Source organism: Myotis daubentonii, chromosome 3, assembly GCF_963259705.1.
Source record: "Myotis daubentonii chromosome 3, mMyoDau2.1, whole genome shotgun sequence".
In the NCBI taxonomy this organism is placed as follows: Eukaryota; Metazoa; Chordata; class Mammalia; order Chiroptera; family Vespertilionidae; genus Myotis; species Myotis daubentonii.
The window spans coordinates 199,846,825-199,873,484 of record NC_081842.1 but is presented as its reverse complement, the minus strand read 5'-3'; the positions used below and the strand labels follow the sequence as shown (position 1 = coordinate 199,873,484).

At 48.3% G+C, this 26,660-nt stretch overlaps 1 protein-coding gene across 3 annotated transcripts; it reads right to left on the bottom strand.

Annotated features, from left to right (window-relative positions):
• Positions 1-1,113: 1,113 nt before the first annotated feature.
• On the bottom strand, positions 1,114-25,778 carry PEF1 (penta-EF-hand domain containing 1). 3 transcript variants are annotated; one of them, XM_059690413.1, is made up of 7 exons: positions 25,625-25,677; positions 18,949-19,060; positions 11,951-12,370; positions 7,786-8,062; positions 4,452-4,607; positions 3,822-3,965; positions 1,114-2,064 (listed from the first exon to the last, which is right to left on the bottom strand). In XM_059690413.1, the coding sequence occupies exons 3-7, from the start codon at positions 12,317-12,319 to the stop codon at positions 1,835-1,837; spliced, it is 1,176 nt and encodes a 391-aa protein (XP_059546396.1). In that variant the 5' UTR covers positions 12,320-12,370; positions 18,949-19,060; positions 25,625-25,677; the 3' UTR covers positions 1,114-1,834. The 3 variants fall into 3 exon arrangements, with proteins under 3 accessions (XP_059546396.1, XP_059546395.1, XP_059546397.1); XM_059690412.1 differs by lacking the exon at positions 25,625-25,677 and having other exon boundaries at positions 18,949-19,439; XM_059690414.1 differs by lacking the exons at positions 11,951-12,370; positions 18,949-19,060 and having other exon boundaries at positions 25,625-25,778.
• Between the last annotated feature and the right edge of the window lie 882 nt (positions 25,779-26,660).

Genomic DNA, 26,660 nt, shown 5'->3' with positions numbered 1-26,660 from the left:
TGGCCCCACGCTCAGAACCAACTGTGCCCACAAGGACCAAGCTGGGTCCTGGGCTCCTCAGCCCCAGCTGAGCACAAGGCCGATAGGACTGGCATCGTTCTAAAGGTGGGTCTCAGTAGACACTTGGCTCAGTGGGAACAAAGAAACAACAGAAGCTTCCCCTACTCTCTGCTGGTTGAACCCAGTGCCATGTGAGCCTTATGATGAACTGGAGAAAATTCAGGGACGTGACCAGGATGACAAGGGGAGAGATGCTCAGTGAGAAGCTGAAGAGCCCAGGACTGGGGGGGAATGTGTGGCAGATTCCAGGCATCCAGAGGGCTGGCGTGCACTGAACTGTCACTGGAGGCTGGCAAGCAGAGGCTGGACTCACATGGGGCCATGAGGGGCTCGAGCTCTGGATGGTGGCTGGCCTCTGGGAATGCATCCAATTCTACGACTCTAACCTACAGAGAATGGGACTGAACTGCCCAGGCCAACATACCTGCTGGGCCTCACTGAGCTGCCAAACAGCTGTAGTTTCTTTCCCCAGCCGTCCACTGCAGAGAGGAGAGCCCCGCCAAGGGCTTGGGAGTTCTTACCTTCACCCCAAAGCAAAAGGATTCTCACACCATCACCCATGGTAAGGTCTCCCAGGCAAACCAGGTGTCTGGGGTTTGGGCTTTGGACTGAAATTCTGTCAGCTCACTATGGACATTCAGTGTAGACTGGCTATCGTGCTGATCGGAAAAGCCAGCAGACCAGTACAGCTGTCTGTGCTTAATAAACACGGGGGGAAAGTTATGACTTAATAAGTGCAGTTTGTCTGGAGGATAAAACCAGGGCTTGAGATAATAAAAAGGCCAGGCTGTAAAGTTTGGAGTGGCTGCGTCCAGCCCAGAATGCCAGCCCTAAAACAGTTATAAAACACATAATCAGCCTCTTGAGCTGAGCCCAGCCCCCTATCCTTCAACTTCACCCTGGTAAGTGACAGCAGCCTCCTCGGCTGCTGCTTTCTGCGTGGCGTGGTACACAGTAGATACTTAAATCTTTGTTGAATGAAAGGATTAATGAGTGACTGAACAGATGAGCACATAAACCTGTAGCTGGGAAGGCATGGTGGAAAATGTGGAACAGACTTCATCCTTTTATTGAAGCTTACAGTTTCACTGAACTTTTGGCTCTGAATGAAAAGGGCATTGGCAGAGGGAGGTGGCAACTTCCCCTGGGGACTGAAGCCAGGCAGAGTGGTGGGCAAGGGAGGGGTCCAAGCTGAGGAGTGCAGCAGCCTGGCCCAACATGCCCAGAGAGCAGACTGCCCAAACTCCCCGAGCCGGGACAGCCCCAGGTGGCTACGAGTTGACACACACGACTGTGGGCATGGGGGAGGGGTGGGGGGGGTGGGGGGGATGCAAGCCCCTGGTCCCTTGGGCACATCTTTTTCACGCTTGGTCAGAATCCACTTTGGAGAAACTGGCTTCATTTGATAGGACTGAGCGGGTTTGGGGACACAGGTGCTCATAGTAAAACGCTGATGAACACTTATGTTGGGGCACAGAAAGGAAAGATAGAGGCTGGAGCTCAGCCGATCACTATGACTGGCATCTCCTGCTCCTGCTGCAAGGCTGTGCCACTTACACGCTCAGGGCTGAAAGGATATGTAACTTCCAGTCCTCTCCTACGTCAAGCCCAGGACCCCACTCTTTGGTGGCTATGACACAGGGGTCCCGGCCCTCTTGGCGAACAGCGCTGTATCAGGAGGAGCAGGAAAAGGAGAGCGGCCCACAGGCTTCTCCCACTCCAAAGAGCCAGGAGGGGTGCCCCAGTGCACGCCACTCTCTACAGATGGGCTGGGTCAGAGCATCCGAGAAGCGGTCATGGTGACGAAGTCCTCGAAGCTGAGCCGAACGTTGCCCTGCATAGCTGTGTCCTTCTCCCGGAAGGCCTCGGTCAGCACCTGCAGCTGGGTGCACACCTGGATGAAGCGGTCTAGCTGCATGGCGGGGTTGGCGGAGCGCGGGCAGTAGCGGGAGACCAGGAGCTGGCTGAACTGGGGGCTCAAGTTGTAGCCCATTTGGGACAGAGCTGGAGAGGAGGGGCACACAGAAACCCACCGTGAGCACTGCCATCGGCCAGCTCCACAGAGCACAGCACTTCAGGGGACTTTGAGGGATCAAGCACCGAAGGAGGAGAGGACAGCAGCAGGGAGGGGCTCTGCCTGGACGCTCCCTTAGCTGGAAGGCCTCGTCCCTTTCTCTGAATCTCCATTATGGTCTGTCAGTCAGGGGCTCCTGGGGCCCCAGAATGACACCAGGCCACCCACGCTCAGCTCTGACTCGTCCGCATTACAGAAGGAAGTCTGAGCCCCTAGGACCACTGGGCCGGTGCGACCAGCAGAGGCAGCACAGCACAGGGTGCCAAGGACCTGCTCGAGAGTCAAAACAGCCCCTCGGCAAGTTACTTAACCTTGCTAGTCCTCTGACTTACCATCTCTAAATGAGAACAATACTTACCTGTCAGTTTCAGTAAGGATGAAAGGAGATCATGTAAAGCACCTGGCACAGTGCCTGACATATAACAGACACTCAGTAAGTGTTGTCACAAATAATAAGAACATCATCATCCACCCAGGCAAGGCTGTGGGCAGTCCCAAGGTCACAGCCTACGTGCCGCTGCCCATGTCCCTCCGCCTGGGGGGCTTCCTGGCTCCCTTCCTTCCTTCCTTCCTTCCTTCCTTCCTTCCTTCCTTCCTTCCTTCCTTCCTTCCTTCCTTCCTTCCTTCCTTCCTCTCTGCATAACCTACTGCCCCAGGCTAGTCTCACCTCTCCTTTGGCTATGTGGCCCGAGTATGCTGCCTACACCATGCCTCAGTTTTCTCATTCATAAAAGCATAATCAAAAGGGACCCTTCATCTAAGGGGTGGGGGGGGGGGTGGGGGAGAGAATAAACAGTACCTAGCACATGAGGAGAATGAATAATGTAACATGTTGAAAGTACATATTACAGTGCTTAGCCAGCATTCATTCAATAACTACTAGTTTGGCTGTGATAACATCACCCTTACCAATATTTACTCTGCAAAGGAGTAGGTGATCAGTCAGGCCATCTCCTCTCCCTTCTGCCAGGGTGCAGATATGGTGAGCTCTGCCCCTCCCCACAACAGAACTCCTTAATAGGACTGAACTCCACAGCCAGGGCAAGGGGCTGGGTTCTCTGGGGATCCCTTTCCCCCTCTCAGGTGGCAAAGCTGCCTGTCAGGTTCTTATCAGACCACTAACACCCTTCCTCTACAGCAGTGGTCGCCAACCTTTCAGACCTCACGGAACACCAGCTGGCGACCGCTGCTCTAGAATCAGAACTGGAACCAGACCTGGAACTGTGGCCGCTGGTCATCTTACCCAAATGCAGCATTGAGTAGTCTGGGCCCGAGTGGGGAAGGTAACTGCCTCCTGGCAGAGCCAGCAACAGAAGCCACCTTTCTGAGCCCCTATACAGGGCTCTTCCCATTCCGCATACTAGAGACGAGAGCGGAAAGAGCCACACACACCACATCCTGGTTTCACAGGATCCTGGGCTACTACATTTCCATCCCCAAGGCTCTGTAGGCTGGGCCTGTCTCACCTGGCACTGCCAGGAGTGCCATCATCAGGAGTCCAGCCCTGACCCCGGGACCCAGCTGTTCCCTTGCCCTGGGTCCTGGCTCAAAGCCGCAGCCAGGCCACAGAAGGGGAGGAGTAAGTCTGTGCTGAGGGCTACATTTAGCAGGGCAGTGGACATTGGCAGTCAGAGGCTAGAGAAAAGGCCCTGCTCTGCTTAGGGAGGGAAGAGAACACGGCACTCACCTTGCTGCAGCTCTGTGTAGCTGATGGAGCCCGAGCGGTCTCGGTCGTACTGCTGGAAGAGGTTCTTCCAGTGCTGGATGAACTTCCACAGGGCTGAGAAGCCGTGGACGTCAATGCGGCCTGCCTTGGTCTTATCAAACATGTCTTGGGGGGACGGGGAAAGAGGGAAGGAAGGCTTCAGGGCTGAGGGCCAGGGGTCCTCAGGCAGCCCTTCTCCTCAGGCTGGATGGAGTAGGAGACTCCACAGAACCACAGGCCCAAGGCCCAGATGCCTCTACCCACGACTTACCTTCATCAGGTGCCACAGCAGCCCCCGCCCTGGCCACCCTTCCAGAACTGCATTCTCCCTGCAGGCAGATGACCCCTCCCTGCCATCTCCTACCAGGGCATAGATCCCATTCTGAAGAATGGGAAATGGAGTGAGCCTGTGACTCAGCAGGGCCTAGGACTCGAGAAAAGATCTCAGGGGAAGAGCTCTCAGTCTAGGAGATCACTCCTTGAACCCAGTTTTCTGTCTGAAATCCCCCCTGGCTAAACGACTTTTCCGAGAATGGTCACCCACCCACCTACTGTCAGACCTCGGGTGGCTCTGCCCCGAGCCTGCGCCCACAGGGAAGAGCTGGTACTCACTTATCATCATGAGGCATGTCTCGTCATTGAACGTGGACCAGTTGGAGTTGACCAGGGCCTGCTTCAGCTCCTTGACAGAGATGTAGCCACTGTGATCGGAGTCCACGGACTGGAACCAGGAGTACGCCTCGGGATCCACATTGGGAGGGGCGCCACCTGCAGGAAGGGGTGCAAATCAGGGAGTCAAACGAAGGTCTCGAGGCCAATCGCAGAAATGCTGGTAAGAGCCAGTCTAAGTGCCTTCCTGTCTAGGGGTTCTCTTATCCACAAAGATCTGAGGGGACCTACTCCTTCTCTTTTATGGCCCTGCTCACTCCCCTGTGTACATGTTTTTAAACCACCTTCCTGGTTAGACTTGGAGCAACCTCTGGGCAGGAGCCTAACTCATCTGAATCCCCAGGGGCTAGCACAGAGGCAGGCACAGAAAGGTAAAGTGCTCAATTCATGCCGAGCAGGCCTCAACCTAACAGCACTCCAGACCCAAAGGCCTTTCCAACCTCCTCACCCGAATTGCTCCTTCCTTCCGTCAACCCAAGACCCTCAGAGTCTCAGGCCCCAGCCCCCACTTTATAGGCCCTGGTTATTTAAATTCTCTGTGTAGCAGTTTTCTTATCTGTAAAATGAGGCCACAATAGCATTTACTTCATAAATTATGAAGATATAATTATATGAAAACCCTTATATCAGCGCCTGCTACAAGCTAAGCCCTATGTGGCTGCAGCTTATTAGTGCTGTGTGTGTCTGCTGGGAGTATGCACCCTAAGTAGCTTTGTGTGTCTGTCAGTAGATGGAGGAAAGGATCACTCACTTGAAGAGACATGTGGAGTGAGCTGGAGAGGAGGGGAAAGGATGATAGATGAAAGTGGAGAAGCACAGACTATCTTAGGAAAGGCCAGAGTGACACAGTACTGCTAAACCTAATGACTTAACTGGCCACAAAAAGGGCCCCTTCGCACAGGCGGTATCAGAGACAGCCATGGGCCCTTCTAGAGCACAGAAACCACCACCCAGTCCCAAAGATGAGGCCAGGAGGTTTGCCTGATGGAGGGACTATCTAGCTTCCTTGAATGGGAAACTAGGCAGCCCCACCATCCTTTCTAAAACAGCAGCTTTGCCATGGGGAGTGAGGGCCACAGCCCCCAGAGGGACAGTCTCTGTAACAGGTGGTCCCTGCAGTTTGCATAGAAGAGCCCGGGTTCTGAAAGCAAAGAGCTCTGACCCTTACTAGTTTGTGCGACTTCAGACTGTTTCCTTTTTTCAGACCTACTTCCCGAGGTGGTTGTGATGATAAAACCAGATAACAGCAACAGAAAGTTTTAGCAAAAGGCCTGGAATGTGTGCAGTCCCATTTCCACGAGGAAGGAATACTCAGTAAACTGGATCTGAAAGGATGACAGAGCTGTTACAGGGAGAAGAAAAGACACAGAGGCACAGAGTACGTTCAGAGTACTCCGAGGGGTCCTGGGTTGATGGGAGGAAGAAGCAATTCAGGTGAGGAGGCTGGAAAGGCCCTTTGGGTTTGGAGTGCCATCCGGGTATTTCCAGTGGGCAGTAGGGCACCTTTACTGGTCAACCCTGTCTTACAGAGCAGTGGTGCTCCAACCTGAGATCCCGGACTCAGTGGGGCTGAGGTGGGGCTTCCGGTGGAGTCCCATTCTTTTTGCAGGTGATATATGGATCACACTTTAGAGCACTGCTCCAGGAGGCCACTAGCCGCACTACAGAGGAGGCAATGGTGGGTGGCCGGCTGGGTGAAGAGTTGCAGAGAGAGCAGCTAAGAGCCTAAGGCACATCTTTCCTTTCTTCTGCAGCCCCAGAGATTATCTCTGGCCTCAGGCCCTGGAGGGATAAGCCTCCAATATAAGGTTTCCCTACAATGACCTCATGTAGGCTCAGAGACAAGATTTTGAAAGGATGAGGAAATCCACCATGAAGCTGCTGAGCTAAAAGCAAATGGCCAGAAGCTCTGGGCTCTGCCCAGATAAACGCCACAGCTCAGTGTTTAGAACCCCATGGTCTGAACATCCCCTCAGAGGCTCCTGCCTGGGTACATCTGCTAAGATGCTGCAGCTTCCCAGCAATGCCATTCCCAGGAGGCCCTTCAGGTGCACCAGACGGGTTCCAGGCTGCCTTGGTCTCCTGGGAACAGCATATGGTGAAGAGGCTATGAGTGTGGGAGGAAACCGGGGACTGAGAATTCACCTCTCCTGGCCCCTGAGACCACTCAGAAATCTTCACTGAGCCCGAAACCCTCACCCAAGATTCTCTGCCTCCACTGCATAGCCAAGGCCCCTTTCCCTCCCCATGTTGTCCAATACCTCACCTTTAGTATCTCTGCTCTTTATCCCTCCCCTAACTCATCCCACCATCTGCCTGCCTCAGCATCTGTCAGTGGTATGGCCCTTGCCATATCTGCTATCACATTAAATGCTGACACCTCTTTGCTAAGAATGTCTCAGTACAAGTCCTCTCAGAGAATATTGATTAAGCCCTTCCCATATGCCAGACACTGTGCTCATGTTTACCTGCACATTCTTATTTTATCCTTATTAACAATGTTCTGAGGGACACTCGCCCATTTTACAGATGTCAACACTAAGGCTTAAAGAGGTAAAGTAATCTGGTCAGGTCAGTAGGTTGTCTGATCTCAAAACCCAAGCGTTCAACAGCTACACTACCTTGCCTTTCTACATATGGTAGTCAGTCTCCCACAGAAATGGGGCTTCTCCCCATGACAGGCTGTATTATCTCCAATTATTTGCTCACCTATGCCCTGCCCCCACCACCTCCCCTGTAAGAGCATTGTCCATCCTCTCCACTGCCTGGTGGCTTGCAGAGCCCCTCCATGAGGAGTATCCACTCCCATCTTATTGGTAAGAGGCTGGACTAGGGGGTGTGGTTTGGCCAAGAGAATGGAGTGGGAGATATAAAGTACTTGAAAGCAGAGACTTTAAGAGGTATCACGCATTCCTGTGACTCTCCTGCTCTTTTTTATCTGCAACAAGAACAAATCTCCAATAACGGCTGTTCCTCCAGTCTGGGGCCTGGAAAGAAAAGACACGTGGGGCAGACTCTCAGCAGCCAAGCCCACAGCTCTGACATGTAAGCAAGAGTAAATGAGGGTGAGCAAGCAACAGAAAGCAATGTTTGCTGCTGTGGCCAGAGAGTTGTTGTTCCACAGCAAAGCTGACTAAAACACTTCTATTCTGCTGATGCACGCTGAAGCTAGAAGCAAGATGCTGGGCTGCCTTCACATCCACAGGAAGGACAAGGATGGGCCCTGGGTAACTGAGAACAAGGTCAGAGGCATCTGGAGCCCCAAATCCCTACTTACCTGGAGGAGGTCCCTGTCCATAAGGCGCAGGAGGCGGGGCACCGTAGGAATTTGGAGGTGGCTGACCATAGGGGGTCCCTGAGGCTGCACCACCATAGGGTCCTCCTGGAGCTCCAGAGGGGAGGCCCCCAGGGTTGGGGTATCCATAAGGCCCTCCAGGGGCAGGACCTCCTCCATAACCACCACCAGGGGGTACCCCGCTGCCATATTGCCCTCCACCAGGGTAGCAGCTACTCGGAAGGGCTCCAGGCGCTTGTTCTCCAGTTGCTGAGGAGGCCTGTAAGAAGAACAAGGTACCAGTCTGAAAACCACTAACATAAGAAAACAAAGTTCTAACAACAGTGTTGGGCATAAAGAAAATGATCAATAAATCATTATTAAATTATTATTATCATCATCATCAGAAAAGCCCTGTGCAGTAAACTCAGGTGGAGATATAAAGGAGAGTGACAAGGTCTGAAGGAGCTCACAGTTAGCAGGAGGCATGGAAATCCTCTCCGTAACACCTAACACCTAATGAACCCGCATAAGGAAATAGGTGTTTAAAATGGACGCATAAGTCATGTGCCACGGATCACAAATGAGATGGTGAAATCAAGGAGGGTTTCCCTAAGAAAGCAGCATTTGAACTGAGACTTAAAAATGAAAATGATTCCCAAGAGAGTTGGAGAGGCATGGTCACCCAATTTATTAGTAACCTCTTCAGCCAAAACTGGGGAAGGGACTTTTTCAAATCACACTACTAGAGGCCCGGTGTACGAAATCATGGACGGGTAGGGTTCCCTAGGCCTGGCCGGCGATCAGGGCCAATCTGTAGGGCAACCAGCAGGGCGATGGGGGGGAGGGAGGCCCGTTGGCACTGACCTCGGCCAGTCTGGTGTTGCCTGCTCACCAGCTCCACTCCCCACCGCTGCCACAGGTCGCCTCCCTCTGCAGGATGACCAGCGGGGTGATGGGAGGGAGGGCCCCCACTGGCACCCACCTTAGCTGGCCTGGGGCCTGCAGGCTGGGGCAGCTACTTTGTTGAGCGTCTGCCCCCTGGTGGTCAGCATGTATCATAGCAACCGGTAGTTCCACCATTCGGTTGATTTGCATATTAGGCTTTTATTATATAGGATGAGTTGAAGGTAGAGGCGGAGCTAGATCACTCCCCACCCACACCCAAACCCAAAGACTCCCACTGCTCCTGCTACAGCATTCTTTCCTTAAGCAATAGGGAACAAGATTCCAGGGTAGGATAGAAAAGGGGGTGGGGACTGTGCAAAGTCTGGGCACACCCAAAGATCAGGCTGAACACCAAGCCAGGAAGTAGCTGCTCCACAATAAGCCCTATGAACAAAGCCATAAACTGCATCTGGCATAGGGCACCCTCAGAAATGCCCTGAGGCGAACAAAGCAGGGGCTGCCAGACAGGTCTTCTGGCCTTCCCTATCACATTCTAGGGGCCCAGTGCAGCCTGGCAGCAACTGAACCCTTTCCTTTCCGCCCTGCATTAAAGCCCTCATGTGTACAGTTTACAAAGCACTTTCACATACACACAAATGCTCCTGGCAGAATCCTGTCAACAATCCTTGCCACGACCTGCACGGCAGGTTCAGGAGGGACTGCAGGAGGGCCAATGCACAATGAAGTCACTATTCAAGAAATAAGTTTTAAGCATGGGAGACAGGTGGAACTTCTTCTGGGAGAGGAACCACGAATCTTAGTCTTGCCTTTTTTATTCAGCTTGGTCATACAATTGCTTTTAGTAAAGCATGTAGGCAAAGCACATAGTACGCAGATAGTATCGAAGGTCGGTAGAAGTCATTAAACATTTACTCAAAGATTATCAGGTCAGGGAATGCTTCCAGACACCGCAATCTCAGCAAGAGCAATCTGTGCTGCCATCAGCCCTGCTGATGCCCAAGGTTTATGGGCTTCCAAATTCCTTGTTGCACTTTCATGCCAATGCTGCTATGCGGTGGTCTCTGGCATCTCCCTTTTGTTTTCTTAATAAATCTTGAAAAGTGTATGCCGTCTGTAGGGCTTGAGTCTTTTTGAGACTTTTCATTCACATTTGCAGCCTAAAAATAAACACACAAACCCAAGAATAAGAAAGACAATAGTGCCCTGACTGGTTTGGCTCAGTGGACAGAGCATCAGCCTGCGGACTGAAGGGTCCCAAGTTCGATTCCGATCAATGGCATGTACCTGGGTTGCAGGCACATCCCCAGTGGGAGGTGTGCAGGAGGCAGCTGATCAATGTTTCACTCTCATCGAGTTTCTAACTCTCTATCCCTCTCCCTTCCTCTCTGTAAAAAAATCAATAAAATATTTTTTTAAAAAATAAAAGTACATATGTGATTCATGTTATATTTCTTTAAAAAAAAAAAAGGAAGACAATAGTGGTTATGCTAAAAGGTAAATGTAGAGAGATCCAATGAAAAGGATTGAATTTTTCCATGTCCGTTTTAAATTGTTGCCAGGCATCTAAGGAACTAGTTTGTAAGTTTGCCTGGGATAATTGTGCAATATGTTGTTGTAATTCTAAAATATCAAGGGTTGTGTTACCTTTACCCTAAGTACCAAGAAGGTGATTTTTTACTGATTCCCAAGGGTGTAAGGTGCTGTTATAGGGAAAGGGGGTCACACAAATCTGGGAAAAATTATGTAGGGACACTCTTTGCTCTTAGCTGTGGATTTTATCACTCATTCATAGAACTGTAGATTTTAGTGCCGATAATTCTATTTCAAATTGACTGTCAACTCTTTTTTTTTGGACAAGGTCTTAGTTACATTTTTCTTAACTTGTTGTACGAACTGAAAAGTTTGAACAGTTTGTACCATGGATGCAGCAGCAATTCCCACAGAAGTAAGTAACAATACTAGAGCAAAGAGTCCTGCAATTAACATGCCAAGGAATTTTTTTTTTGGTCATTTTAAGATTTTTACTAGGTCATGTAACAGTTGGTAGGTTTGATGAGATTCCCAAGGCTCGGTTAGGTTAGTAGGAACCCAAGCGAAAGTGGGTTGTCTTAATATCATGAGGGAATCCTTTCGATAGGTGGAATTAACACAATGGGATAGCGTGCAGCCTGTGCATGATACCTTATACCAGTGGTCGGCAAACTGCAGCTCGACAAACCGCAACTCGCGAGCCACATGCAGTTCTTTGGCCCCTTCAGTGTGGCTCTTCCACAAAATACCGACTTCTGCGCATGGGCCACGAAGTTTCAATTGCACTGTATGTGTGCCCGCACATGGTATTTTGTGGAGAGCCACGCTGAAGGGGCCAAAGAGCCGCATGTGGCTTGCGAGCCGCGGTTTGCTGACCACAGCCTTATACAATTAACTTGCATTAAGGCACACCTGGATGGGCCTCAAGAGGAGTACAAAAAGATCAGATACACAGGTGGTGGCAAATACTGTCTTATTGGGAGTTCCCCATAAGATGTAAGTATGAGTAGAGTGATTTAAGCTAGAGTGATAACTGTACCATTCTATAGGTGCAAGTGCAGTAGCTAATTTCCAGTATGTGTTTTGTAGGGGCCAATGATCATGTTGTAATTGAGATCCAACAAATCCTCCTCCATGCCATGAGGTGGAGTGATTAGATTCAACATATAGGTAGGACACAGTCCCTTTCCATTTTAAGGTGTGATTGCTACTATATGCAGACCCATGGGGTCACCAATTCACAAAGGAAAAACTATTATTAAGACTGCTGTTGGTGGGGTAGGCACCATAACAGTCTTGCCAATTAATTTCTTCCCCTGTGGGGTACCAGTTATAAAAATTTTTACATAATGGGGGGATATCTTAATAATGTTACATTTTCTGTACCTCTTCTGGGGCAACCAGGGATAGTAGATGTATGTGGGCTTTTGCCCCCCGGCCCCCACTTCCTTTGGTGTCCATGCTAACCAAAGACCTCTCTTTAATTCTACACACAAAGGTGCAGTAGTTTCTTTGTCATACAAAAGGGAAGCTGTGTGGTGACACCTGTATAATTATAGTTTGCCCAAATACTTCGTTGTCCTATCTGTGGTCCCCTGGGATGAACAAGGTGCTTGATATTATTGGTGACTATACTAGGCGGGAGATCAGCCCAAGTAAGGGGTCTCATCCATGGAGGGTCAGGAACATAAGTCTAATACAATTCCCCATGTACCCCTACTAGTTTTACCGCACAACTGATGACTGCTAGTGTGGCAAGGAAAACATTCTCAGGTGTTCTTGGGATTCTTGTATCCTCACAAACTTGCTCAGCTTTATGAATTGTCTTCTTCACCATCCCCCATGTCATTTCCAAACTGTCTCTTGTCTGCTTCGTTCGCCTCGCACTCCTTATCTTCTGCACGAGGTTTGGGGTTAGTGCTACTTGGGGGCAGGGTGTTTGATTGTCTGCGGCCACAGGTACAGGTTGAGTTGGTACAGGTTGAGGAGGTACAGGTTGAGGAGGTACAGGTTGAGGAGGTACAAGTTGAGGAGGTATAGGTTGAGGTTCTGGGTGCAAGGTCTTCAATAGTTTGGTCAGTTCCTCCCGTGGATCCATGTTGAAGTTTGATGTTCCTTGCAGGAATGCACACAGGCTTGGAGGAGTTTCCTGGAAATACACAAGCATATTCTCAACCAAATGTTAACAAAGGGTCAGGACCCTTCCATAAATCAGATTCAGGATCCTTCCACCTGACAAAGCCTTTTTCCTTTGGCTCATCACAACACCAGTGTAGCTTCATTGGGGTCTTACCATGAACATTACAAGTGAAAACATTTAAGGTAATTAAGGTTTGGTGTAGTCTACCTACAGGAGATTTCTCTAGTATTTCCCCTTTTTGTTTTTCAAGTTGGGATTTTAGCCACTGATGTTGGCGTTCTATAATTGCCTGTTCTTAGGAGTTGTATGGTATTTCTGTAATGTGTTGAATTTTTCATTTTGTATAAAATTGCTGGAAATGACAGCTTGTGTATGCAGGTCCATTGTCAGTTTTAATAATTTTTGGAATTCCCATGACAGCAAAAGAAGTTAGGCAATGATTAATGATTTGTTTTGCCATTTTCCCTGTAGATGTGGTGGCCCAAAGGACCTTTAAAAAGATTTCTACAGAGACATGCAATGCCCCAAGACATCCAAAAGGAATATAATGCATTACATTCATGTGTCAGATATGTTCCCTCTTCAATTCTCAAGGGTTAATTTCTGTATCCGGCCCTTGAGGCAGATGTAACATACAAGTGGGACATTCCTTGATAATTTGTTTATCCTGCTGTCGAGTGATTGAGAATTATTTAGATAACTAGAGGCCTGGTGCACAAATATTTGTGCACTCAGGGGTAGGGGGTCCCTCAGCCCAGCCTGTGCCCTTTCACAGCCCGGCAGCCTTCAGGGGATGTCCACTTGCCAGCGGAGAGCAGGCCTAAGCTGCAGTCAGACATCCTTAGCACTGCTGAAGAGGCAGGAGAGGCTCTCACCACCACTGCTGTACTGGCAGCCATCAGCCTGGCTTGTGGCTGAGCAGAGCTCCCCCCCGTGAGAGCACACTGACCACCAGAGGGCAGCTCCTGCATTGAGCATCTGCCCCCTGGTGGTCAGTGTGTGTCATAGTGACCAGTCATTCCCAGTCTTTCTGCTGTTAGGGTCAGTTTGCATATTACCCTTTTACTATATAGGATAGAGGCCTGGTGCACGGGTGGGGGCTGGCTGGTTTGCCCTGAAGGGTGCCCCAGATCAGGGTGGGGGTCCCGCTTGGGTGCCTGGCCAGGCTGGGTGAGGGGCTGATGGCTGTTTGCAGCTGGTCACACCCCCTTCAGGGTGGGGGTCCCCACTGGGGTGCTTGGCCAGTCTGGGTGAGGGGCTGAGGGCCGTTTTCAGGCTGGCGGGCTACTGAAGCTCCCAGCCTCTCTCTTTTTTTTAATTCTGGGATTTATTTACCTTCTATAGCTGTCACTGGAGCTGAGAGCTGGCTCCAGCTTTGAGGCCATGGCTCGCTGAAAGCAGGTATCTGGGTTTGTTTAGCTTCTATAATTGAAACTCTGTTGCCATCACTGGTGCTCTAAGCTCTGAGCCTGCTGCTGGCTGAAAGCAGGTATCTGGGGTTTGTTTAGCTTCTATAATTGAAACATTGTTGCATTCAGAGCTCAGAGCCGGGCCGCGGCAGGCGGGGAACCTTGGCTTCCTCCATCACTGGAGCAAGCAAGCCTCATGTTCGCTTCAGCTGCGTGGCTGCCGGCTGCCATCTTTGTTGGCAGTTAATTTGCATATCCTGCTGATTAGCCAATGTTTGTCTATTATTAGATAGGATACTTTGGCAGGCTGATCTAAAAGCTGATGAGATTCTGTGGCTTGCTGTAATGAAATGACTAACTGATTGGCATATGCATTTTCTTTTGTTAATTGACCAGGCAGGGTGATATGAGCCCTGATATCCTGTTTAATAAAAGGGCAATATGCAAATTGACCCTAATGGCAGAACGACCGGTCACTATGATGTGCATTGACCACCAGGGGGCAGATGCTCAACACAGGAGCTGCCCCCTGGTGGTCAGTACGCTTCCACAGGGGGAGCGCTGCTCAGGCAGAAGCCAGCTCATGGCTGGCCAGCACAGCATCTCCTGCCTCCTCGACAGCCCTAAGGATGTCCAACTAATGGCTTAAGCCCGCTCCCTAAGCCATTAGTCAGACATCCCCCAAGGGCTCCTGGGCTCCCAGAGGGATGTCTGACTGCCAGCTTAGGCCCGATCCCCCCCCCCCCAGGGAGTGGGCCTAAGCCAGCAGGTGGACATTCCCCGAAGGGTCGTGGACTGCAAAAGGGCGCAGGCCGGGCTAAGGGACCTGCACCCCCCGCCCAAGTGCACGAATTTTCATGCACCAGGCCTGAAGGGATATTGTCTTTGCTGTACAATTTGCTGTACTGTTTAAATAGTATAGACTTTAATTGAGCATTTTCAATTTTGCTTACTAGGCCAGTAGCATAGGCCGAATTAGAAATATTGAGAGGCTTCTGAAATTTTGCAATGCAGCCTTGATAGCCTTTAATTCAATTCTTTGTACAGAAGTGTGACTAGTGTGGATGACTTGGTCTGACTTTTTTGTATGATAAGCAGCCTTACCATTAGAGGAACCATCAGTAAAAATAGTTAATGCTTCAGGAATAGGTTCCTGTCTAGTATTTTTTGGTATAATAATGGGGTGTAATATAAAAATTGTAGTAATTTGTCTTTTAGTAGATGACAACTAAGTTGAATAAATGAATAAATGAATATTCATTTATTCCAATTTGCAAATTTAAATCTGTCTGAAATAAGGTTTCTAACTGCTTCCAGGTAAGGGGAGGATAAATGTAGTGGGGCTTTTCTTCTTTAAGCTGCCTGCAGTGCTTTTGGAGTTGAGGTCTTAATTGAGCCATGAGTTCTATATATGTAACCACAGTTTTAGAGGTTTGATGTCCTAGGTCCGTGGTTGGCAAACCACGGCTTGCGAGCCACCTGCGGCTCTTTGGCCCCTTCAGTGTGGCTCTTCCACAAAATACCACGTGGGGGCGTGCACATACAGTGCGATTGAAACTTCGTGGCCCATGCACAGAAGTCGGTATTTTGTGGAAGAGCCGGTATTTTGTGGAAGCGCCACACTGAAGGGGCCAAACAGCCGCATGTGGCTCGCAAGCTGCTGTTTGCCAAGCTACAGTTTGCCGACCACTGCCCTAGGTGAATTTACTTAATAATAGCAGGAGAGTCCTTATTTTGGAAGATGACCCAAATGGGACTGTTTATAGTAATATTAATCTGTCCTAACACAGGCAACTTAGGCTGTACCCGTGCTACTTGGGCTGAGGATATTGCCTGTTTAATTTTTAGTAACTACTCCGTAGCTTTATCTGCCAACATTTGGGGCAAGGAAAGATCACAGTTACCCCTAGGTATATTGAATAAATTTGTCATTGTTTCTGTAGAGATTCTTAGATAAGGTCTTAACCAATTAATGTCCTTTAATAATTTCTGAAAGTCATTCAGGGTTTTAAGGCAATTTTTTTGTATTTCTACCTTTTGAGGCTTAATACATTGGTTTTTAATTATGGTTCCTAAGTATTTGAAGGGCGTTTCTCTTTGTACCTTTTCTGGAGCAATTTTTAAGCCCTATTTAGAGAGTTTTTTTCTTTATTTCAGTGGTCGCCAATCTTTCGGACCTCACAAACCACCGGTTGGTGACTGCTGCTTAAATTGGGTAAACATTGCTAAAGTCTGCTTTTCCTGTGGGCTTGCCAAGAGCAAGTCGTCCATGTAATGGATAATGTAATGCTGGGGATATTTGCCTTTTAATGGTTGAAAAGCTTGAGCAATGTATTTTTGACACAAGGTGGGGCTATTGGCCATGCCTTGAGGCAAAACTTTCCATTGATATTTTTTCATAGGCTTTACATTGTTAATGGATGGTACGGAAAAGGTGTATTTTTGTTTATCTTGAGGTGCCAAGGGAATGGTGAAAAAATAATTCTTGAGATTTACTACTATATAAGAGACCAATTTAGAGGTATTTGTGAAGGCGCTGGGAGTCCAGGCTGTAAAGCTCCTATGGTGTGTATAGTAGTGTTAACTGCTTTAAGAACATGGAACAACCGGCACTTTCCCGTCGCCATCTTAGGTATTGTCAATATAGGAGTATTCCAAGGACTATTGGTAGGCTCTATGTGGCCAGCCTTCAGTTGTTCCTGTATTAATTCATGAATATGCCCTGATTTTTTCTTGGTTATTGGCCATTGATCTATTCATATAGGTTTATTATCTTTTCATTGTATAGGATTAGCATGAGGGTGAGGAGATTGATTAATGGCCATTCCTAAAAAGGTTGATATTCTACTTCTTGTCTTCCTGGGTTCCTTTTGGCTTGAATGGGTTTTCTAATCCCCTGATTATTTTTCCCTAAACCTTGACCAGCTTGATATTCCATCTGAGTTATTAACTGTTATCCCTTGCCGGTAACAATACACGCTTATAAACCCTCCAAAACATCCGGCCCCATAAGTTGACTGAAATTCCAGAGACTATATAGGGCTGAAATCATTCTGTTTATCCTTTCTTATTTTGCCATTTTAACACTGCAGTACTACGTTGAATATTATCAGGAATTATGACCCCTGTAATAGACCCCATAGTTTCTACTATAGACCAATTTGGAAGCCAGAATTCTTTACTAATAACACTGACATTAGCTCCAGTGTCTACTAAACTCTTAGTTTTTCTTTTATTTTTAAATTAATTATAGGATGGGTTTTACTAATTTCATGTATTTAATAGATATTTGAGCTTCCAAATTTTGTGTTCCTCTTTTTCTATTTATAGCCTTACCTTGCTGAATATAAGGTATGAGTAGGAGCTGAGCAATTCTTTGTCCTGGGGTAACTTGCATAATCTGTTTGCATTCTAGTATTACCTTGATTTTTCCCTTATAATTTGAATTTATGACTCCAGGCAAAACAGTCCTTTTAGTGTTTCCATTTCTTCCTAAAACTAATCCTAACGCTCCTGGTGGTAAAGGCCCCCAATTCCCATAGGAACAGCTTGCCGAGCTATGTCAGGGGTCTGAGTGACTGCTACTGTGTTGGTGAGATTAAGGCCTGCATTCCCCGGAGTGGCTTGGATGAAGGAATTCACTGTGGGCCTTGCAGGGGATAAACCACCTGTTGTTGCCAGGGCTGGGGAAAGCCCCTTTGGCCATTTCCCTGCTGGCCACGCCCTATGCCTTGATGTCAGGGCTGCCCATTTCTATGGAATTTAGATCTACATCGACTAGCCCAGTGATTTTCTTTCTGACTTTAGGACACAAGGAGGGTGCAGCTGCGTTGTTCCAAGCGGGAGGTGGAATGCGCACGCCTTTCCTCTGTTGTCCGCCACCCTGAGTCCTTTCTGGCTGCCTACGTTCCTTTTGGAAGTGTCCTGGCTTCCCACGATTAAAACATTTTTTACTCCTCACTGTTACAGCGGCAGCTAGTAAATTTGCATTAAAAGTGCTTGATTCTACATCCTGACATGCTTGAATCATTTCTGTAATGGTACCACTTTTTCTTAGTGGTGTCAGACATTTTTTACAATCAGCATTGGCATTTTCATATGCTAATTGCCGAATCAAGATGTCTCCTATTACATGCTGTATTTGCCGTCTCACTACTCGAGTAAGGTGAGCCACAAAATCAGAAAATGATTCCGTGGTCCCTGCATACACTTAATAAAAGCTCCCTCAGGATCCCCGTTAGCTGGTAAAGCCCACCAGGCCTTTCTTCCACAAAGTTTAATCTGCTCTTAAGCTTGTTGCACATACCCTCGCGGATTTTGCAAGTCACTGTATTGTCCTGGTCCTGCTAACATTTCAAAAGTTATTTGGACATTCTGCCCTCGATTGGTACGAGCCTGCTCTTGACATCTCTCTAAAAATTCTCCCTTCCATAGCAAGTAGTCCCCTCCATCTTGGGCTGCATGAGCCAAAGCGTACCAATCGAAAGGAGGCAGGAATGCATCAGGAACGTTAGTCACGATTTCTCCAGTAAAGGGAGCTGCAGGACCATTTTGTACTATGCTTTCACGCAAAGCCTTTATCATTTTAAAGTCAAATTTGTCATGCTGTCTTAGTATTTAATTTGAATTATGTGGGTTAGCTACCTCTATAACAAGAAAAGCAAGTCTCTCCTCCACCGTCATGTCCCTTAATCCCTCTTGGATAGCATTTTGAACAGCTGATTCTATTAGCGGTGAATCAATATTTCAGGATCAGGACACAGAGGTGGAGGAAGACATGAAAGCCATTCCTCCAATTTTTCTTCCTGCTCCTCTGTAGGAGCGGAGGGTGTAAGGGGAGAGGTCCAGCCTCCTTTGCCTCTCTGAAAGGTTCCAGCAAGTGCAATACCATGCTCCACAAGGAGAAACAATTTGGGGACAAGTTTTTCCCCTGCTGATGAGCTCTCTTCAAGTTCTGTCCTACTCTTTCGCAACACTCTACATCTAACGTGCCCTCATCAGGAAACCAGGGATTATGTTCTATGATGATATGCAAAAACTAATAGAGTACCTTCTGACACCTTAATTCCCTTTTCCTTGAGCATGCAAGCCAACAGTCTACAATAATGTTTTTCCCCTTTACTCGAATTCTGCCCCATACTGGCCTGGCTAATGTCAGAAAAGCCCCCGTTCACTTACGGTTGCGACTCCACAGCTGGCACAGGCTTGTGCGTTCAGTGAACTTCCACTTGACTTCGTTCCCCTCAGGCGAACCTTCTCAAGTACCTGTTCAGGCGCCACTTGCCATGACCTGCACAGTGGGTTTAGAGGGACTGCAGGAGGGCCAATGCACAATGAAGATATTACTCAAGAAATAAGTTTTAACCGGGGGGGCCAGGTGGAACTTCTTTTGGGAGAGGAACGATGAGTCCTAGTCTTGACTGTTTTTATTCAGCTTGGTCATACAATTGCTTTTAGTAAAGCATGTAGGCAGAGCACATAGTAAGCAGACAGTATCGAAGGTCGGTAGAGGCCAGTAAACATTTACTCCAAGATTATCAGGTCAGGAAATGCTTCCAGACACCACAATCTCAGCAAGAGCAATCTGTGCTGGCATCAGCCCTGCTGATGCCCAAGGTTTATGGGCTTCCAAATCCCTTGTTGCACTTTCATGCCAATGCTGCTATGCAGTGGTCTTCGGCAAATCCTCTAACAGAAAGAAGGAAGAAACTAGCAGGCTCATTTTTAGATGAAGAAACTCAGGTGCACAACTGTTGAAAGACTTCATTTAGCAAACATTTACAGAGTGATGACATTATGCTAGGCCTGGGGGCACAAAACTATATAGGGTCTGTCCTCAAGGAGCCCACAGATAATTACGATAGTCTGATCAATACCACCAGAAAAACCTACTTAAACGCTACCAAGAAGGCATGAGCTGAGGAATTTTGTTCTGTTTGTCAAACGATAAATGGGCAATAAGATGAAAAATTCATGAAGTGGTTCAAGGAAGTCTTCCTGGAGGAGGCAGGTGTAATATTGAAGCTGGCAGTGAAGGATGCATAGGCCTTCTCCAAAAGGAAGGCAGAAAAGGGCATTCCAGACAGAAGGGAGAAGAGAGACAAAGGCACAGGTACAGATCTATGAGCAAGCATGGGTGGTCAAGGAATAGGCTGAAAAGCAGGGGGCAGAGGCAAGAACTGAGAGGTAGGCTCTTTATACACCTCTCCTGCAACACTTCAGTTAGCTGATGAGTTATTGGTACCTTAAGAGTATTTTCTGTTTCTGTCTCCTCCATGCAACAGGGAGCTCCCCAGGGGCAGACAGTGGAACTCATTCATCACGGTACCCAGGATCCAGCACAGTGCCTGGCACCTGCAAGCCCCCATAAAAATCTAAACAAATGACTACCACCCTGAAGAGTTTGGGCTTTGTGCTGGAGGAAACAGAGCACCATAGAAGAGTTTCCAGTGGGAAGGAACAAGATCAGAGCCTTGTTTAGAGAATTAACCAGCGGCGGTGTGGAGGATGAGCTAGCGGGGAAGGCAGTAGCTAAGAGAGGGGGAGGCAGTAGGCTAAGCCCCAGGCTGGCAGGGCTTGAGCCAGATAGCAGGCTTGGAGACTGAGAGAACAGGATGAATTCTGAAGCTATTTCAGAGACAGACTAGACATGACTTGGTAACTAATTAGTTTAGGGAAGAGCTGGAGGGAGGAGAGAGGAAAGGAAAATGCTTGGAATGACACAGATTTCTAGCTGCACAAAAATATGAAGTGGCGCCACCAACTGAGGCAGAATCCAGGCTGGAAAAGAGGTTCCCAGGGTCATCAAGTTGTCAGTAAAGGACTGAATCAGAAATGAAAACCAGAATCCCTGACTCCAGGTTCTTTTATACTACTCCATGTCGTCAACCTTTTTAAGAGTTTTTCCCAAGAGCATTTCATGCTGATAAACACAAGATCATGAAAGGTGGGGGGCAGACAGGAGACAGTTCAGTAACCATGGTTTCCAAAGCATCACAGAAATGGGTGGGAGAGGGGCAATTAACATTTTATTGAGGCTCTGCTAAATGCTTCCAGTTCAATTGGCTCTCACTGATCCTCAGTCCTGTAAGAGTAGTTTTATTCCCTAAGAAAGCAGCATTATCTCCATTTTACAGATGAGAAAATTAAGGTTCAGAGAGTTTAATACTGTGCCTGTGATGATGCAGCTAAAACAGGTGATTTGGGATTCTAATCAGGATCTGCATGACTCCACTACACTACTCTCTTCAATAAATGTGTGGGCATCTACCATGTGCCGATGCCAGGGATTGTCCTAAATGCATCTGTCAAATATGATGGATTTCTACTGTGGAAGGGGGTTTAGGGGGAAGGGTTGGATTAGTGCTCTTTCAGAGGTTTCAAGCGCAGGAATCAGGGAGATGCAGAAGAATCTTATTCTTTTTGCACCCCAGTTCCTAGACCTAATTTGAGAGCCACAGTCTTGTAAGAAATCCCAAAGACCCTACAGTCCAACCTTTCAGTCAATCTTGGAATCTGTCTGTATTCCTGCAAGTGGTAGGAGCTCACACACCAAATAATCCACTCAGAAAGTCCTCTATTTCCTTTTGGCTCTGAAGGCTCATGCTTCTACATCCAAGATTCTTGTGAAGCTTGGAAGGGTCAAAGGTTGATCCATGCTGAGTCGTGATGGGGAAGAGAGTAGGCTGCATTGCCAAGGCAAGTCTGTTCTCCAGAGCTATCTCTCAAGTGCCTGCTGGAGGGGGCTAGAGCCTATTCTAAGGGGTTAAACCAAGCATATCAAACTCAAAGGCTAAATGGGCCAAATAAACAAGGTTTAAGTTTATGTGGGCCACAAAAAAAGCTTCAATTTTCATAGAAATGTAGGTTTATTTTGATAGAGATACGCTGAATACAAAAGGCTGAAATAAGTGAGTAATCATTAACATAAAATAATAGAATATTTTAGTAAAAATTAATATTTTTTCTTGAACATTAACTTACCAGGCACTGAATAACTGCACAAATTAATAAGCAAATAAACCTATTTTTCTTGTTCTCCAAAAGCAAAATATTTCCTGTTGCACACACCAAACAACTCAGTACAAGATTAATGAGATGTCAATCTTCTGCTAAAATATTCACTGCTAGTATCCGTGGAGAGAAATGGTGCGCCTGTGCGTAAGGGAAATGAATGCAACACGATTATAGTAATCTGTCATTAGCGAACATTGTAGTTCATTATTAATAATTATGTATAACAGGATATTGTAAAAATTAAGTTACAAAACTTCTATTAAAATGTTTCTTACACACCATTATATTGGCTGGGCCACAAAAATATTTGTTGTGGGCCGCATGCGGCCCGCGGGCAGAGAGTTTGACATGCTTGGGTTAAACAATCGTGAGACAGGAGTGGCTCAGACATTCACCAGCAGAGCCTCCTAAAATATTTAAAGTCCAGAAATCTGCAGCCAATAAACAGTGAGCCAGGAAGTGTCCCAAGATTTCAATTACCATGTCTGAGCTGACACTCCAAATGTTCCACCTTTCCCTCCAGCTTCATTTCACCTGAGCTGCAGACCTAGGTATCCAACAACCTCCTGGACCTTCCCTCCAAATCTGTTCCTCTGTGTTCCCATCTCAGTGAGTGGGAGACCCTAGTGCCTGCCTGGGCACCTCTTCTTTCCTCCCCTCCGACACCAAGTTTCCTCAACTCTAACTCCCAAATGCTTCTCAAACTATTTTCACCAGGTCACTGTTTTCTCTAACCTAGATTAGTTCAATAGCTTTGAAACTGGTCTCCCTGCCTCCAGTCCCTCCTGCTTCAACCCATTCCCACAGTGCTCCATGGTAATAGCTCCAAAGCACAAACGGGAGAAAACGCTTCAGCAGTTCCCTCACGACTCTTAGGACCAAGTCCACACTCCTCAAAAAGGTATCTGATCCTTGCTTACCTTTCTCATTTCATTTCTTACCCCTTTCTCCCTCTTCACAGCACATGGACTAATCTCCTTAAATTCCTCCAAAATACTGGGCTCTCACTTGCTTCCTGGCCTTGGAGCATATATTCCCTCTACTGGAATACCATGCATGTCTTCATCCAGCTAACTCCTGCCGGAGATTCAATGTGGGGCTTAAATGCCACCTCCTTTAGGAAACCGTCCTCCCCTGGAGACTGAGTTTAGGTATCCCAGCTGTGCTGTCCTACACCTTACACTTACTCCCATTTAATACTTGGTACACTGTCTGTACAATCCCTATATCTGTATCCCTTTTCCACGCGGAGTAATTACTATACCAAAACACCGTATCAGGCACTTAACATGGATTAGCTCATTACAACCCCCTTTTAAAGAAGGGGAACCAAGCCTCACACTTTTCCAGGAACTTTCTGCAAGCAACAGGCAGAGCAAGGATTTGAAGCCAGATCTCTCTGGCCTCAGGGACCAAGCTCTAAGCATTGAAACCCATCAGGCTGGCTCCTCCACAGGTCCAAAGGATACTTGAGTTTTACTACTCGAACACATAGTCATGCTTGAGGACCCTGGGCTAGAGGAAGTGGAAAATTAGTTTTGACTCCTAATAATAAGCTGGAACCCTCCAGGGCTATGTATCAGGTGGAGGGGAAGTGGCGCTATGCTTTTGGATGCTTTAAAACAACCCATTTCCTTTCCTGGGACACCATGGACCAGGAGCTGAAGAGGTAGGCAAGGGTATGATGGGGAAACAAAAGCACTTCTTCTATTCCAGGCATGTTTCTCTGTACTCCTTTTCAATATTTCACTGAGCATAGGCCCAGGCAGCATGACATGATTAACAACAATCGCAGCAGCAAGAACTGTGCCACCATGCGCTGGCACACACTACGTGTCAGCAATGTGCCAAGCTTCTGTAGGTTTTATCATACTTCATCCTCATTTCAGTCCTATGAAGTATTAGTCCTCTCTTTTTACAAGTAGGAAACGGAGGCTCCAAGCCCTGAGATAAATTTGTCCAAGGGCATATAACTATTAAGTAGTAGAATTAGAATTCTAGCCTCGTTCTGTCCAACCTGGAAGTTCAGGCTCTTAAATTCTATGTCACTTCCTCTAGGACGCATACAAATGACCTCCAAAAGCTTATTAAAACGTAAGGCACTTCCTAGTTGCACAACAGGTCTCTGGCGGAACCCCAAGTGTGCTTTTTTTAACAAGCTCCCAGGTGATTCTGATGCAGACCATCCACTGAAAAACAATGCACCATGACAATGTTTATCCAAACCAGGTTTCTCAGAATACTATTAAAAAAAAAAAAAAAAAGACTACACATTAAAAAAAGGGGTGGGGGGGGTCCCCATGGTTAAGTAAACTTAAGAAATACTGAGATGCCCTGTGGTGAAACTGTTCAGCTCTATTTAACAGAGTATTCTGTGAACTTATTTAACCGCAGACTCTTCCTCCATTAGCAATACCTATTAACATTTCACAAGACTCAGAAGATAGAATGGAGCTTGGGAAACACTGCCAGGTTATAGTACTTCCTCCTAACTGCGGCCCACGCTGGCCTCTCTCTTTCCTACCTCGGCTACGTATGCAATGAAAGGAGTTTAAGTTCTAGCCCTGGCCTCATCCCCTCGCTTGCTTGCTATGTATGACCTTGGACAAGCCGCTTAACTTCTCCGGGCTGGTTCCTCAGCTATAAACTGGGGATGAGACTCCCTGCTAGTATGCCTCCCAGGTCGACATGATTGAGAGAACGGAGATCCAAATATCGTGTGCAAAAACTGCACGGGCTGCACTCCCCCGGCGGGTTCTTGTCCCATCTTTTGGCATGTTAACTGGACCCCACTGAGCACTCTGTAATACCCCGTATGACCTAGTTTAACCATTTTTTTCTTGCATGGGTTTTATCTCCTAAATGAGTGTGATCTTGGGTAACTCAGGAGCCCTCTCCGGGCTGTTTTCTCCTTTTAAAATGAAGGGACTATTTTGAGGGCCCTCCCAGCACTGGCCTTCGAGGAGTCCAGTAAAAATCAAAGCACGAAAAGGTGACACCCGTTACACTCTTGGTGGTGCCAAATGGCTTACAAGCATCCCTTCGTTCCTCTTCGGAACGGCTCTACCAGTATCGGGGAGAGCCTGTTGCTTGGCCCTCTTTTACCGAGTAGGAAGCTTCGGCTCCGGCAGGCACAACACCGCGCTCGGGGGAACCTTCCTGCCTCCCAACTGTACCCCCTCCGTCAGCCCTTCTCCCAGCCGACCAAGGGCTGCGGCCACAGCCTCGCCGGGCCGGGTGCTCGTGGCTGGATCAAGAAGGGTGGCAGGCGGAGAAGCAGCATTTGCCGACAGCTCCAGGGTCCGCTGCCTCACTGCCTGGCGACTTCGGGGAAGTGTGTTGTCTTCTCTGCGTTTCATTTTTCCTGGGTCTGAAACGGAGGCGTTGGACCAAGTACCAAGTACTCAACAAGCTCACGTGTGGAGTCAACTAAAACCAAAGAGTCTCCTGATTATTCGGATGCCATACGTCCGGGGTGTGCTTTTATCCGACGCCCCAAATGATACCGACGGACCAGTGCTCTAAACGCGGCGCTGGCGTCCACGACCCCGCCCGGCACCCTGCGGGAGCTCCGGGAAAGCGCGCGGCCCGGGCCAAGCCCAGCCTGAGTCTGGGCGGGGGGGTTCGGGGGGGCCCAGGTCCCCAAAGCCTCGCGAGCGCGACGTGCAGTTCTGCGTAACGTGAGAGCGGCGCAAGCGACCATCGCTTTTCCCTTCTCATCCACGCGAGACCTCGCTAAAGTCAACCACAGCATAGGAAGGGCACGGAGAAACAGGAGAGAAAGCACAGCTGGGGTTTGGGGCCCCGGCCTGGATTCGTCCGCCCCTCACAAACTCACCTGTCCGTAGGGATAGCCGGCCATGTCGATTCTGACGTAACCAGTCGGGGAGGGGTCGGACTTCCGGTGTCAAACCGCTCCCTGGGGACATACCCACACTTTTGATTGGATGGCGCGCCTGTCCATCCTGGGCGCAGAGGTCGACGGAAGTGACGCCATTGGGCGGTGGTCGGAGGCCTCCCAGAGAGGCGGGAGGAGTTAAAGGTCGGATGGGGGGTTCCGGAACGTTGTTCGCTCGCTGTTGTGGCGTTGTTCCTCTCTTTCCTGCGGTAGAGTAGGCTCCAGGGTAGTCAGACCCGGGTATTTAGTGAGAAGCTTAAGTTAGGTGTTGCGGCGGTGGCCATGTTTTAACCTGGCAAACTGGAGCCATCACAGTAACTAGTGCCTGTGTCACTCCAAGTTTCCGCCCGAGGTGTGGTTTAGAGGTTACCATGACAACAGGGAACCGAGGCCACTTGGGAAGGATAAAGGCAATGGCCGCAGTACTTCGCTCTAATGTCCAGACGCCACGAGTCAGTAGCATTGGAGTGGGGGGTGTGGTCTTTGTGGAAAGGAAAATCCCCCAAAATGGGAGAGGAAAATTAGATGAATAGTCTCTTCTTTCATAAGTGGGGAAACAGGTCCGAAGAGGCAGTGAGTTAGGGACAGAGTATGGCCTAGACCTGGGGTCAGTGTGTCAACAGATGACCATTGGCTCCAATTCAACACCAACAAGAATCCCAGTTTGGGGTGCAGTGAAGAAGGAAACTTTATTCAGTGCAAAACAGCTGAGCTGCAATACAGCATGGCTGTGAAAACTGTAGAGCTGTAGAGCTGTAGAACAGTCCTGGGGCTGGCCCTCCTCTGGCTAGAAGGCTCTGTTCTGCTCCTTGACTCCAGTCACTCCAATCTACTCAGTCTAGTGGGTATTGTAGCTCAGCCAGGGGAACATTCACAGTCTTCATTTCTGAGGGGAGAAACGTAGCTCCTAGAGCCAGCGGGGAGCCGGCTTGTATAGACAGAAGTCCCTGCTCCTGGTTCCTGTTTGGTCCATCCT

Bases quoted from the DNA above. Each gene is read 5' to 3' on its own strand.
- PEF1 (XM_059690413.1), bottom strand. From the start codon at position 12,319: ATGGATCCACGGGAGGAACTGACCAAACTATTGAAGACCTTGCACCCA. The intron at 8,063-11,950 runs GTAAAACTAGTA...TTCTTCTTACAG, and splicing joins TAGCAGTCATCAGTTGTGCG to GCCTCCTCAGCAACTGGAGA. The intron at 2,065-3,821 runs GTGAGTGCCGTG...CCTCCTCTCCAG, and splicing joins CTACACAGAGCTGCAGCAAG to CTCTGTCCCAAATGGGCTAC.